The 14,061-nt window shown below is 36.4% G+C and overlaps 1 protein-coding gene across 3 annotated transcripts in view; it reads left to right on the plus strand.

Moving 5' to 3' along the window:
• Nucleotides 1–14,061, plus strand: part of bmp2k (BMP2 inducible kinase) — a 70,954-nt gene that overhangs the window by 35,888 nt on the left and 21,005 nt on the right. For 2 of the 3 annotated variants that reach the window (XM_042487821.2, XM_042487820.2), the window contains exons 5-9: nt 4,567–4,688; nt 7,124–7,205; nt 11,964–12,096; nt 13,696–13,799; nt 13,884–13,963. In XM_042487821.2, coding sequence (XP_042343755.1) covers nt 4,567–4,688; nt 7,124–7,205; nt 11,964–12,096; nt 13,696–13,799; nt 13,884–13,963 — 521 coding nt within the window. Of the gene's footprint in view, nt 1–4,566; nt 4,689–7,123; nt 7,206–11,850; nt 11,874–11,963; nt 12,097–13,695; nt 13,800–13,883; nt 13,964–14,061 lie in introns of those variants that run through there. The other variant, XM_088076328.1, reaches the window with a different exon arrangement.

Raw genomic sequence — 14,061 nt, forward strand, 5'->3', positions numbered from 1 at the left:
ACTTTTTACAGTTATGTAAGAGCCACTTTTTTGCATATTTTATACTTGGTAAAGATGCTAATGTTGATATATGACATACAATATAACTTTTGATATTATTCAAGTTTTTACAACAGTTTTTTGTGTAGTTTAATGGTGTATAGCAGTAAACTAAACTAAAGTTATGTTTATATTTGCATTACTCATTATGTTATTTCTAAGTTATGTACCACAGCTATGGTGCGGTAAAGCAGTTTAGTGCGCTTTACAAAAGAGAATAGGATTGCGTGCTAGAAGACGATGAGAAGTCCGTGTAGGTGTGGATCCATGTAAGTGTTTGACTGTGCTTTGTCCTGTAGGAACTTATTGTTTTATGTGAGATAGGAATAACATCAAGTTGTTAGTGAACCAGATAAGATGTGATAATGGACTTTGCCTGCTGTATTTCTCTGTATTCCAAAAGTTAAAGTTTTCCTGCCTCATGTGAGCACTTGGACTCTACAAAATAGAGTCAAAAACTGAGACACCTTGCAGACTAAGTGGGCCAGGAACAATGGTATGTTAAAATGGCCACTTTGAGTTATTCATTAAATAAAATGTCAGATTTTGTTTATAAAGCTAAGTGATGTAAATGTGCTTGGTCAGCAGAAGAAAGAACACTTTGGTTTCACTGCTCGTTCTAACTCCTCTGCTTCCTCTTACGCTCCCCGGCTTCCTCTGCCAGCTTGCTCTCTTATTTCCTCTCCTTCCTCCCGTCTGATACCCCCCCTGCTCGTTACTCATCCACCTCCTTTTCCTCTTTCTCCTCCTCCTACTCCTGCGCCACACTTACTGTTTGCACAGGCCACAATTGCTTTTAAATCTCGAAATCCCTCACCAACTTGAGCTAACTTGGTTTTCAAACAGATTTTTTAATCAAGAGTGGCGCCGGGCCAGATTTACCCTCGTTCTGCTGATGCTTGGAGGCTGGTGGTAATTTCCCAGCCACCCCAGCTGAATTCTCCTCAGTGCTCCATCAGTGGGCCGCTGTACTCTGTCCAGTTGGACAAGCCTCTAAACAGTGCGGTCCCTTCAGCTTCACAGGCCCGTCCTCTGTTCGCTGTCTGTATCTATCTGTTCAGCCTACATGGCTTACATAACATCGCAGGGATACAAAAGACCACGGAGGCCCAGTCACGCATCGCCAGGGGAAGTGAGAGTGCAAAAAAAGGCCCCTTAACCTCGAGCTGTCAACAGCATTGAGACACTGTGTTGCTTTCATTAGCTCAGCTTTTCTTTGGACAGTTTGAAATCTTTTTCTTGATTCTCTATTTGGTCTCTCCTCCTCTTCTGTGTCACAGCTCCGACTGGCTTTCTATTTTCAGACGTTCATGTCTCACATCTTTTTCCCTTATTGCACTTTCAGCCAAACTCATCTTTGTTTTGTTATTGTCAGTTCCTCTTTCTTTGACACCTGTTTCCCATCTTTCCTTCATCCATCCTCATTTCATTCCACATTACTTTCTCTGCTGTTTTTATATTGTTACTCAGGCCAGAAAAGTCATGGAATTTGCAATCAGCAATTCCCAGGTCTGGGAAAGATTCGGAAAACTAAAAATACCCCGAAAGTTTAACAAACCTGTATGATAACACATGATGTGTGCAAGAACTGTCGGAACTTCCCTTCAGTTTCTGGCTTATAAAGAAGAACTTGCCATTTTTTCTTTAAAAATTGCCCACATTTTTTAAATTAAAAAATGCAATTTTTTTAAATTAAAAAATTGCCAACAATTAAAAAAAAATCACCCAATTTTTGTCTTTAAAAAGTGCCAATAATTTTGTTTGGAGCAGAAACAAAGTTTTTTAAAGTTAGTTTAAAAAAAAAAAACACCTGAAATTTTTTAAGGAAATAAAGGCATTTTTTCCTTAAACAACTGCCAAAAACTATAAAAGGAAAAAAATCACAAAAAGAATTTTTCTTTAAAAATCAGCTGTAAAACAAACAGGAAATACAAACATTTAAAGATGTATACCCTTCCCCTAAGCCAAAATAAAAAGCACAAGTCCCTCCCCAACATGCCTCCCCCTTTTTGCACCACCCCCTCCCCTCTCAAAAATAATGAACTGTCCCTAATATTCAGTTCTAATCGTTTTCTGTATTCATTATATTTAAAATTTATATATATATATATATATATATATATATATATATATATATATATATATATATATATATAAAGTTGGCTGTTTCAGAGAATGTATGGTCTTTCAAAAAATTGCTACAAAGTCATGGAACAGTACTGGAAATTTATTGGTAAAAATGTGTACGAACCCTCATTTTACATCTCTATTTGTCTTATTACTCATTCAGCAAGTCTCATCTTTGTTTTCATTTTCTCGTTTTCTCTTTCTATGCCACCTGTGTCCCATCGTTTCTCCACCTGCTCTCAATTCTTTTATTATTTACTCAAAAATCCATCATTCCCTTTTTTTTGCTGTTTTTATTTTGTCATTCAGGCTTGTAATCTCTCTGCTGCGGCCCTAAAAGTATTATCTAAAAAAACGAGTTCTGAAACCCAAAAATGGAACACATCTGATAACATAAAAATAAGAAGCACATCTGTTTTTCAGACAGACTTGTTATTGAATTTTGCCTCCTGTTTACCAGGCCACAGAGCAGCTCTGATGAGACTCCTGTGGCAGAATTACTGTAATGTGGGCTTGTCTCACTACTCCATCGCTGTGTATTAAATCAATTTAGTGGGATTTGTGAGTTTTTACAAGCGACTTTATCCACTAATTGTCTTCCGTGCCCATTATGATGTAATGGGAGATTAGCTTGGGCTTGATTGTTTGTTTGTTCATCTGTCTGCCACAAACTATTTCAGAGTCACAGCTGATGTGATTTTGATGGCATGATGCGTCTCAATCACGACCACAGTCTAACTTTTAAAATTACACAGGATGCAGATTGTTTGATGGGAGGGAGCTGTTTGGTCACTGTGACCAGTTCTGCTTACGAAAAAACTACAACAAAACAAATAAAACGCAGCAGCAGTTTAAACCTGCAAATGTTGACATGTTGATTTGCAGCCGACTGTACAGGCAGAGAAAGTTACAGCGTCTGCCTCCTACAGGCGAGGTAACTTTATACATTTTTCCAGAGATTTACATTAAATTGCAAGTTCGGATTTTTTTAAAGTGGGGTTATATGAAGTACTTATCCATAGACAGTATTTTACCTACAGTAGATGTCAATCGTCACGACCCCAGTTTTGAGAAGCAGGCTGGAGTCAGACATGGGAGTGAAGCAATATACTGCTTCAGATCGATACACATATTTTAGCCACCTAAAAAAAAAAAAAAAAATCAATATGTGTTTGATTGTACATTATATGGAGAGTATTTTCACTGTGTTACCTTTCTGTCAGATAGTTCATTTCAACTGAGAAGCCATTAAAAATAGACCATTAAAAAAATTCATTATTTTGTCACCCTCATGCCGATGGAAAGTCAGGTGAAGTTTTTTAGTTCAGGAAAGACTGCCAGAGGTTAACCGCGAAATATGTCGCACTCATCTCCCAAACAATTGAAGCAAATGGTGACCAGGATTTGAAAAAAATAAAAAATACATACTTAATCCACAAAATGTCTCCATACTGCTCATCCAAAATAATCCAAGTGTCCTGAAGCCCCAAAGTGCCAAGTTGTTTTGAAAAACTTCACTGGCGTCATGTTTTTAACCTTGTCGCAGCCTTTTGCGGCGACTGTGGGAGCCGCATTCAGATATGGACACTTGTGTGAAACCTACGAGAGCTTGCGGTATCTGCATGCCGTTGTTACATGCTACCTGGAAGCACAGTGCATTCTGGTATTTGTACAGTTTTCTACCTGCTGACCATATGCCACAGTCCTTTTCCTCTGTTTTCTCTGGTCATGTAGCACCTATTTTTGAAAAAAAAAGTATTTGGGTATTTCTACTGCAGAGACTGCACAGTCATATGGAAAGACCCTTTTTCAAGCAGTGAAGTACTTCTTTAATTAATAATAAGGTGTACAAATTTAGGAGAGAAAGAGAGAACAGACGGTAAATCAATGAGCAGGTTTAAATGTAAAATATGAAACCTCAAACATAAACAGTTATAATAAAAACAAAAACTGCAGTCTAAACACTTTCAAAATGGTAGTTGCTATTGCTTTCTTTTTTTAGATTATTTTTGGGCCTTTTGCCTTTATTTGAGAGGACAGTGAAAGCAGTGACATCTAGCAAAGGGGGTTGGAATTGAACCTGTGGCCAGACACGACCTTTGTACGTGGGCCGCCCGCTCTACCCAGTAAGCTTCTATGCACCCCATTACTTTCCTTTTTAAATGGCAGCCTCAAAACATGCTTGTGTCTTCAGTTGTAATCTGCTGCTGCTGCTGATATTGTCCTTTCCTGTGGGTGGTGCAGGTTGTAAATGCAGATCTAAAAGTTGTGGAGTTGCAGCTCTATCACTGGATGATTAGTGACAACTGTCAGTGCATCTATGGTCTATAGTGTGTATGTGTGTGATGATGTTTTCTGCCAGTTTAAAAGTCTAAAACCTCCTTTTCTGTTCGTAACCAGGTTGAAAACATCCTGCTGAACGACCAGGGAAACTATGTGCTGTGTGACTTTGGCAGCTCCACTCATAAGATTTTGCTGCCTCATAAAGATGGAGTGACTGCCGTGGAGGACGAAATTAAAAAGTAAGTGTCATTGTCAGTGAAAGACATGTTTTGTTCTCCAGGTCACTCAGTACAGTGGTTTGTAAAACCATAATATTTATCTGTCACTTCAATGTTCTGGCTATTGCAACAATCAGGGTTCATACTGGGGATGCACTATAATTATCGCCTGATAATGGGACTTATGACGCCATATCGATAAACAGATTCTCCCCCAGTGCTTGTATACTGGGACGAGACATTAGTCCCATTAAATGGCCTCATCGAGCTATGACCATAGCTTGACTGTAGCTTGAGTAATCAATCGGTCAATCAATCAGACTTTGTTTATATAGCACTTTTCATACAAACAAAACTATAACACAAAGTACTTCATACAATAAAACCAAAAGTACACAAGTACATAGGCACATGGGTATAAAGCAAGACTTTTTAATTAATATAAGAACTAAAATAAGAGTACTCATTAAAACTGGAAACTTAGAAATGCTGCCATAAGTGAGAAAAACACCAGAGGCAGGATAAAACCTATGGATAATAGGAAAAAAAATCATGAGTAAAATAAATAAATAAATGAGATACTCTCAATAGTGGATAAGAAGGTAAATAAAAGGCTAACATAATATATAATCTTTAAAAATGTTAAAAAATTATAAAATAATATGGCATCTAGTAAAACAGACTAAACTAACTAAAATGTATAAATAAATATTCAATAAATAAAATTAAAAAAAAATAAAATTCATTGAAAAGCCAAGGCTCAGGCAGGTCATATTGGTTGTCACAACAGGCCAGGTTAATGGATTCTTTAAAAAAAAAAAAAAAAAAAAACCTTTAACCATAATTCACTTTTTGGACATCCAAGGCCAGCAAATCATTGTGTGCTAATCACACTTCACTCATTCCTCTGTTAGCCCTCCAGAACACTCCTAAATAAACCAAATCTGGCGTGCGGCCAGACTGCTGTCAAATGCAGCGTTGCACTCAACGTGCTGCAACTCAAGGTCTGTTTATTTGTGTCCACAAAGCACACTGGGAGCAGATCAGAATAACTCTGTTCCCCAAACAAAGAGCTGTACGAGCGTACACTTCCCAAACATATACACGCTACTGCAAACAAACGGTTGTTGGTCCGCTGCGGATGATGATGTACTGGGGGGCGGTAAATTTGGTGCTCATTTGTGGCCACAACCCCTGCACTCGCTGCTGTGTTTTATCCTACTGTATGTTTTCTGTTTGTGTGTCAAATCCAAGCAGTTCATTCAGATCTGGCCTGTTCCCTTTCCCACATTTACAGCTGCAATAAAGTGCGGTGTGTGTGGTGCTTATCTGCAGTACATGACCTCGTGCAAACTCTGCTTCAGGACACCGGTCATACAGAAACCATCTGAACTCTGGTGACTCAGACTCAGTCTTTGCATTTTCATAACCCAGCTGGGTTTTCACCAAACACAACCAGCTGCTTTGATTATTATCAGAATGACTCTGAATAGAAAACAAAACAAAAAGTTTTTGCTTTCTGTTACACTGAAAGAAGGAGGTAACATTTTCGGATTGGCGATGGCCTCTTTTTTTTTTTTAATTTTCTGTGCTGGTAATCCAAAAGTGTCCTCAGCAGTGTTGAGAGAAATACTTAAAGATCATTAACTTTAGTAGAAGTGGCAAAGCTAAAATGTAAATACACAAATATGAACACCTGTATTGTCATTTTTAAATGTTCAAGATTTAGCAGGTTTTACCAAGCTACATAGAGGAATAAAATATAAGTATAAAAATATAAAACCGAAATCCTGGGGTCCCTTCTTGCAACACTTTGACTCAATCTGACTCTGTCTTTATGTATATATGGATCAGGACTTTTCTTACGGCATTTTGATCCCATATTTCTGTAATTAAATTGTTAACACAAACCCTGGCTACAGTGGATGATATGTACTCATATCCTTTAGACACATGGTTATGCCTAATACCCAAATACCTAAAAAAACAAAACAAAAAAACAACAACAAACAAACAAAAAAAATGACCCTAGTAACATAATTTAGACATTTAATTAAAATAATAAAAAATATATTTTCCAGATATTTTCCCCCTAATTTTTTGATAATATATACTAATCCATCCAAGCTAATATTCAGATAATTTCCTCATAATTTTTTACTAATTTGTTTGGTTTTTTTTGCATTTGCACGACATTTCTTGTCAAGTTGCTCATTTTGCTTTTTTTTAAAAAAAAAAAAAAAAAAATACAAATTTTGTGTGTTTTTAAAAGAAATCAAATCAATTTTCTCAGTTTTCAGAAGTTTAAATGCTTGTAAAAGGCGTCTGAATGCAGCACCAGAAACTGATGTGGATGCAGGTGTTACTTGAGTAAACCATCTCTGTTACTTTGTCATTTGAACTTTGACCTGTAACTTACTTGTTGTTGTTGTTGTTGTTGTTGTTGTATCTCACAGGTACACGACCCTTTCATATCGGGCGCCGGAGATGATTAACTTGTACGCAGGGAAAGCCATCACCACGAAGGCTGATATATGGGTAAGGGCCTACTGTGTATGTGTGTACAGTGTTTGTGTTTGTGTGTGTGTTATGCACCCTGCAGGGCTGGTTTGTCCTGTCAGTGTCCTGAGCGTCAGTCCGCCCCGACAGGTTCCTCCTCCTCCCTCTCTCTCTCTCTCTCTCTCTCTCTCGCTCTCGCTCTCTCTTGCGCTCTCTCTCTCGCCCCGGGCTATTTGCCTCCACCAGCTCTCCAACAGCGTTTTTCCCTCATAAAACATTGAGCAACATCATTCACTCCTCTCCGCCTCGTCCTGTTCCTCTCTCCCTGCTGCCTGTCCTCTTCTATATTCCCTCTGTTTGAGATAATTAGGCACAGTCGAGGACCTCGATAAACTCGTGTGAAATAGGCCTCGGCTTTTTCTTTTTTTTTTTGGGAGGTGCGAGGTAGAGAAGCAGGAACAGGGGCTTGGAAAGCTGCCATTTTGAGGTGCAGTGTGTAAATTGATGCACCCAGGAAGTTAAAACAGGCAGCATATAAAGATGTGGCTGTTAATGGGTCACTTTGTGCATTATAAACATGTGATCTTCACTTGTTTTGTTGCCCTAAAAGACAGCTATTGCTGAAACGATCCATTGTTCCAGATGGTTTTGTTAAGAAGCATACATAAATCCAAAAATATAAACATTTCAACCAATCAAATTTTATTTATGTAGCACCTTTCAAACAAATCGAATGGTTTTCAAAGTGCTTTACACTTTGATTGACGAAACAAAAACAAGAACAACACAAGAAATTAACAAAAAAACAATAATAATAACAAACATAATAATAATAATAATAATAATAATAATAATAATAATAATAATAATAATAATAATGATAGATGATGATGATGATGATAGGTTTTATTTGTAATGGACTTTTCAATATTAAGTTTTTATGCCTCTGCATTATAGCAATATATATATTAACATACATGTTATATATATATATAACAAAATAAAATAATAAAACAATAACAATATTAATAATAATAATAATATTAATAATAATAATAATAATAATAACTTGTGTAGCACTTATCTAAACAAAGTTACAAAGTGCTTCACAAAATACATAAGATACAAAAAAATAGACAATAAATCAGTCATTAAAATGAAAAGCTTCCCTATAGAAATATGTTTTAATCTCCTCAGGCAGAGAACAATAATCGTGTAATAACTGTGTTGATAAATTGTAGATTTGACTAAATCGCCACTGAAAACAGTCTTTTTTTTGTCTACTTGAATGCACCTGCCACAGTGGATAAATGTGTGAGTCTGAGATGAAAAGACAGAAGCTTTAAACGGGCCTCTGGTTGGAGGAACTGCTGTGGGACGCAAAACAAAAACACCAACATCCTGTCGACTACCCCCTGCATGCTCACTTCCTGTCCTGTGTTTAGCCACGTGCTTTAAAACTCTGCTGTTTCTTACATTGTCGCCTCACACAATGTCACATTTTAACATTTATCCGTGCATTTTGGCGTGCGCTGGCAGATGTGCTGTCCGCCTCAGATTAGGAGTTCAGTATCAGACTGGATTAGCTCGTCGAATGTGGAACTGTGAAGAAAATCCGTCTTCAGATAGAGCGCTTAAAGGAAGAAAAAAAACCATCCCCCTAAACGCTGTGGCTAATTCCAAAGTCTCTTTCATCTCTGACTGCATCATCAACAAAAAGATGCTGGAGCCAAATATAGCGCCAACTGAGTATATGATTTGGGAGCAAGAGCAATTTCGCATGTGGATTTGTTTGGGCAGCCATATTGCCAGGGGAGCAGACTCTGGGCCTGTTTTTTAAAAGCAGCTTCTTAGCCGGCGACATAAGGAACATTAATTCTTTGCTAAGCAGGTCCGTGCAGCTCGGTGGGCAGAGAAATAATGCAGCTTCACACTGAACTTAACGTTTTGAAGTTGTCATAGAAATCTGTTTTTCATGTGTATTTGCTGTAGGGCTGCTCCATTATGGCAAAAATCAAAATCACGATTATTTTGGTCAATGTTGAAATCACGACTTTGTAAACATGTTGTATTTATAGAATATAAAAAACCTTGTATATAAACAGTTGAACTTTAATTTCCCTTAATACTTTTCCCACTGAGCTTCTTTTAATTCCTTAATTTAATTCCTGTTGAGTTGCTTTGTGTAATGTGTTCTTAACTGATGACTGTGTTGCGGTGGATGTTGATGGGGTTATCCTTTTCTCCTTTTGTTTTTTTATTATTTAGTCAAACTTAAGTTGATCAAAAAGATTTGACGTGTTGCCATGCGGTGCGGACACCACCATGTAGCAAATCTTGCATTTTAATCTTTCTTTGCTCCACGTCGAATGCTTCATATCCAAAGTGTTCTCGCACAAGTGTTGAGCTCAGGCTGAGGGAAGGAGGTGTGAAAATGCGCATGCATGTGACATTCAGGACACAATACAAAATGAGGGTAAACTTGCAAAACAGAATATGGAAAAGTAATTGTTTTTTCTCAATGACATTGTTTTTGTAATTTTTGGGAGCTGAAATTGAAATTTGATTAATTGCACAGCCCTAAGCTGCATGCTTACTAATGCGACATTTTTTGTCCTTTTAAGTTTTTGTGAGCTGTAAATTCACCACTTTCAACAGACAGCAGAAGATAATGTTATCTCAGAGCCTGACCGGACAAAGTCTCTCTACCTTCGAGCAGCTGCCTCTGTCTCACTTAGACTCCCCCTCGCTCTGTGTCTGCAGCTTCTTCTGCACCAAAGAGCAGAGCAGCATGATAGAGAGAAGCGCTTATCTACAGGAAAACATGAAGACAGAAACGTCCTAAAAATACACTGACTAACGAAAAAAAAAGATAAAAAAGACTGCTCAATTTAAAGACATCTCATCAACTGACAGGTTTCCAATTTATGTTTAGAAATTAAACAGTTACATTTTGTATTTTAATTATTATTTTTTTAAACAATCAAAAGGAGGTTTACAAATCCAGTCTTGTAATCTTTCCAAATGTTAGATATTTACTCTGGACAAATATTGAAACCAAATAACTTTCATGTTTCAAACAATGTGTATCTGCACCACTATGAGTCAAAAACTGTCAAGCATCCAAAGTTTGCTTAAAATACATGAACAGTTTTATAGTCTTTTTTATTGTTTATACTTTGATCTGATATTTTCCTTTATTGATTTTAAGCTGGGTTTTGTGTAAATGGAGATAGTGCAGTTTTAAGCAGCACTGTGTCATCGCAGCGTGCGCAGAAGAGCGGCGTTCGGGGAAATGTGTCATTAAAGTCAGTCAGACTCCCGGTGGAGAGCGGGGGGCTTCAAACGCTCGCAGCACAGGAGGACGGAAAAAAGTTTCTCTTTGAACAAAGTTTCTTCACAGCTCTGTTGTGTAAAGATAAAATCAAGCTTTGAGGTTTAGCTTTTCAGTTACAAAAAAAAGAGTTTTCAATTCTAAACAAAAGTATTGAACAGTAGAATAAAATGCTCAGTGATCGAGGGGAAAATTTAATTTCAAAAGTTACAGTGTTTGTACCACTAGGGAAAGTTTTTGTAAATGAATGTGGAGTGAAACTATGGAACAGTTTTAATGTGGAGCTAAAATAATGTCCAAATATAAACCAGCTCAAGATAATGTATAAAACATGATTTTCACGAAGTACAGGAATGAAGAGGGGTCTGATAATCACCAGCTGTTTATGGGGTTTACCATTTATTTTTTTGATTGCTTACTATTTATTTTTTCCAAGTTTATCCTCCTCTGTTTTCTGTAAACAATAATGTAAAATTGTAGATATTTAATTTTGGGTAGATGGGTATATGCATTTATGTTAATGTTAGTATAGTTATCAAATTTAAAGGACACACATCATGTAGAAAAAAAAACAACAAAAAAAAAACAACAGTTGCATGTATTTTATTGCAACAAAATTAACAACTGTGTTCACAAAAAAATAGGTTTTGCCACCAAAATACTTACGGTTTGAGCAACAAAACTACTTTGTTAGACTGAGAAGAAAGTTAATGCTCGGGGGTAAAATAAGTGCTTGTTACATAATTTAAAGCTCCCATATTATGCTAATTCTGGGGTTCATACTTTTAGTTTGGGTTTCTACTAGAATATGCTTAACTTGCTATAATGTTCAAAGACCACTTTATTTTTTCTCACACTGTCGGCCTGAATTCATCATCTGTCTGAAATGCCCGATTTTACCGCCCGTCTCTTTAAGCCATCCTACTGAGAAAGCGTCCAAAAATAATGTATAAAAACACGATTCTCACAAGTTGCAGGGATGAAGACGGGGTTCGACAATCACCAGCTGTTTACAGGAGTTACTGTGCATCTATTATGTTACTTAATATTTATTTTTCTCCTGTAAACAATAAAGTAAAATTGTAGATATTTGATTGTAAGTATGTGGGTGAATGCATTTATGTTCACTTAATTAATAATAGTTAAGATTAAATGATTTATGGAGAAGAGTTGGGATTAAATGTTTGTACTTCTCACTCCTTTTCAAACATGTAAACTAAATCATCATGTGTTTGATCATTTCTTTTGCTTTGTTTTTCATTGTATCATGTTACTTTTTTGTCCATCTGCTTGTTCATATGATCATTTCTTTATTAATTTTTTTGCATGCTTCAAATGAATCAAATCAAGTCAAAATACAGTATCAAACTGAGGTATTGCATTGTCACTGGTACTCAAAATTTCATGCAAAATTTAACTGAGTTGACGTGTTTCTCATCACTGTTTTGTGTTTCTCTCCACAGGCACTTGGATGCTTGTTGTACAAGCTGTGTTTCTTCGCACTTCCATTTGGGGAGAGTCAAGTTGCCATATGTGACGGAACCTTTATCGTTCCAGATAACTCCAAATTCTCCTTCAAGCTGCACTGTTTAATCAGTAAGTTTGGGACTTAACATTGATTTTTGATGTCAGAATTTGTACTCTCATGATATTAATAACTACCTCAAAATCACTTTTTATCACCATTCTCTGAATCACTTTTATTCTCTTATTAATACATGTTTTTCTGGTGGATTTGTAATTATTTATCATTTACTTTTTGTGCCATAGTCTATTCTATTATAAAGGGAACTGTAGAAAAGGCATGTTTTAGATGTCAGGAGTTAAACAATTACACAGAATGCAGCACAGAGGTTAGAGAATTTGTACGCTACGATTTCCCAAAGATCTTTTTTTCTTTTTAAAAAAAAATCATATATATTTCTGTCTTTAGCGAGATTTTAAGTTATGGCCACAGCCTTGCTCGTTTTGCTGTGTTACTTTAACAATGCTGCTGTGAGAACAATCTGTAACTGACTTAAGCGTTTACTCAACTTGAGCCTGTTTGAACCGGTCATGGGCTGTCAGTCATGGCAGCCTTGTTTGCTTTCAGTTGTTCTACTTCCCCACTGTAAATGCATCCTGCAGTGGAGCTTCCTTTTTTTAAATTACTTGACCGAGCGCTCCACCAAGTGGTCAAAGACAAAAGATGCACACCAACTGCAATAAATCTGCAAATCAGTGATCCTCTGCACAACATGTTATATATAGAAATAAAAAAATAGAATAAAAAGCCCTGGTTGCCACTCCTGATCAGTGCAATAAAAAGGCAAGGCAAGTAAAATAAATACAATTAAATTTTGCACCAGAATAACAGTATTTTTTGCACTAGAATAAATGTAGCTATTGTACAACTATTAATGTAATTATTGTACTTAAATAAATGTAATAAATGCTCTAGAATAAATAGTTATTGCTGTTGTATTAATGTAATTATATAATGTAGTTATTGCATTAGAATAAATATACTTGCCACATTATTAATAAATGTAGTTATACCACCATATTATATGTGATTACTACAATAGAATAAATGTAATAGTGCAGTAATATGAATGCAATTGTTGTACTACAACAAGTTATATTACTGCACTAGGTTAAATGTAGCTAGTTCATCATAATAAATACAGTTTTTTTGGAGATAAATGCAGTTATTACACTAGAATAAATATAATTACTGCATTAGAATAAATGTATTATTGCACTAATATGGATGCAATTATTTCACTATAATAAATGTTATTGCTGGTTTAGAATAAGTGTAGTTATTAGAATAAATGTACTTCTGGCACCAGAATGAAATTAATTACTACAGTAGAATAAATGTAGTCATTGCTCAGGAATACTTGTAATTATTGCTCATAATCCTTCAGGTTTGCCCTCAAATCCCAGTCATCATATTGCATGTGAGGGGTCATTCAGTGCTTTTCGTAGCTGGACTGCACTCATTGCCAAGGGAAAGAAACTGTTCTGTAGAGCCTGCCTGTTAAAAAAAATTGTATAGAACCATATCATTCAAAAGCAATTCAGAGTGCTTTACATAAAAATGTGCGAACATACTGTACAAATACGGTGTATTCTTTTAGGAAAGTGCTCAAGTGAAAAGGAATTGTCTGTAGTTTGGTAAAATAAAAATGACCTCTTGTTCTTTTCCAGGATATATGCTCGAACCAGAGCAGGAGAAGAGACCAGACATTTACCAAGTGTCCTACTTTGCCTTCAAATTAGCTGGAAAAGACTGTCCAGTGCCAAATCTCTTTGTAAGTCACCAGAACGAAGCAATCAGAGTGGCTTTAGTCAGTGCAGTCATTTGTGTATTAACATAACCCCTGCTCTTTTTCCAGAACTCTCCCATCCCCACGTCGCTCCCAGAGCCTCTAACAGCCAGTGAGGTCGCTGCACGGAAAAGCATGACGAAAGCCAGGTACTGCTCACTGAGTCTTTAGTTTAGTGTTTTAGTTTTCTTATAACAGACATACTAGTGCTGGCACTGATTAATTTCAAAATTGTATAATAAGACAA

The sequence above is a fragment of the Plectropomus leopardus genome, chromosome 4, assembly GCF_026936395.1.
Source record: "Plectropomus leopardus strain MGB_pleo_1.0 chromosome 4, ASM2693639v1, whole genome shotgun sequence".
NCBI lineage: Eukaryota > Metazoa > Chordata > Actinopteri > Perciformes > Serranidae > Plectropomus > Plectropomus leopardus.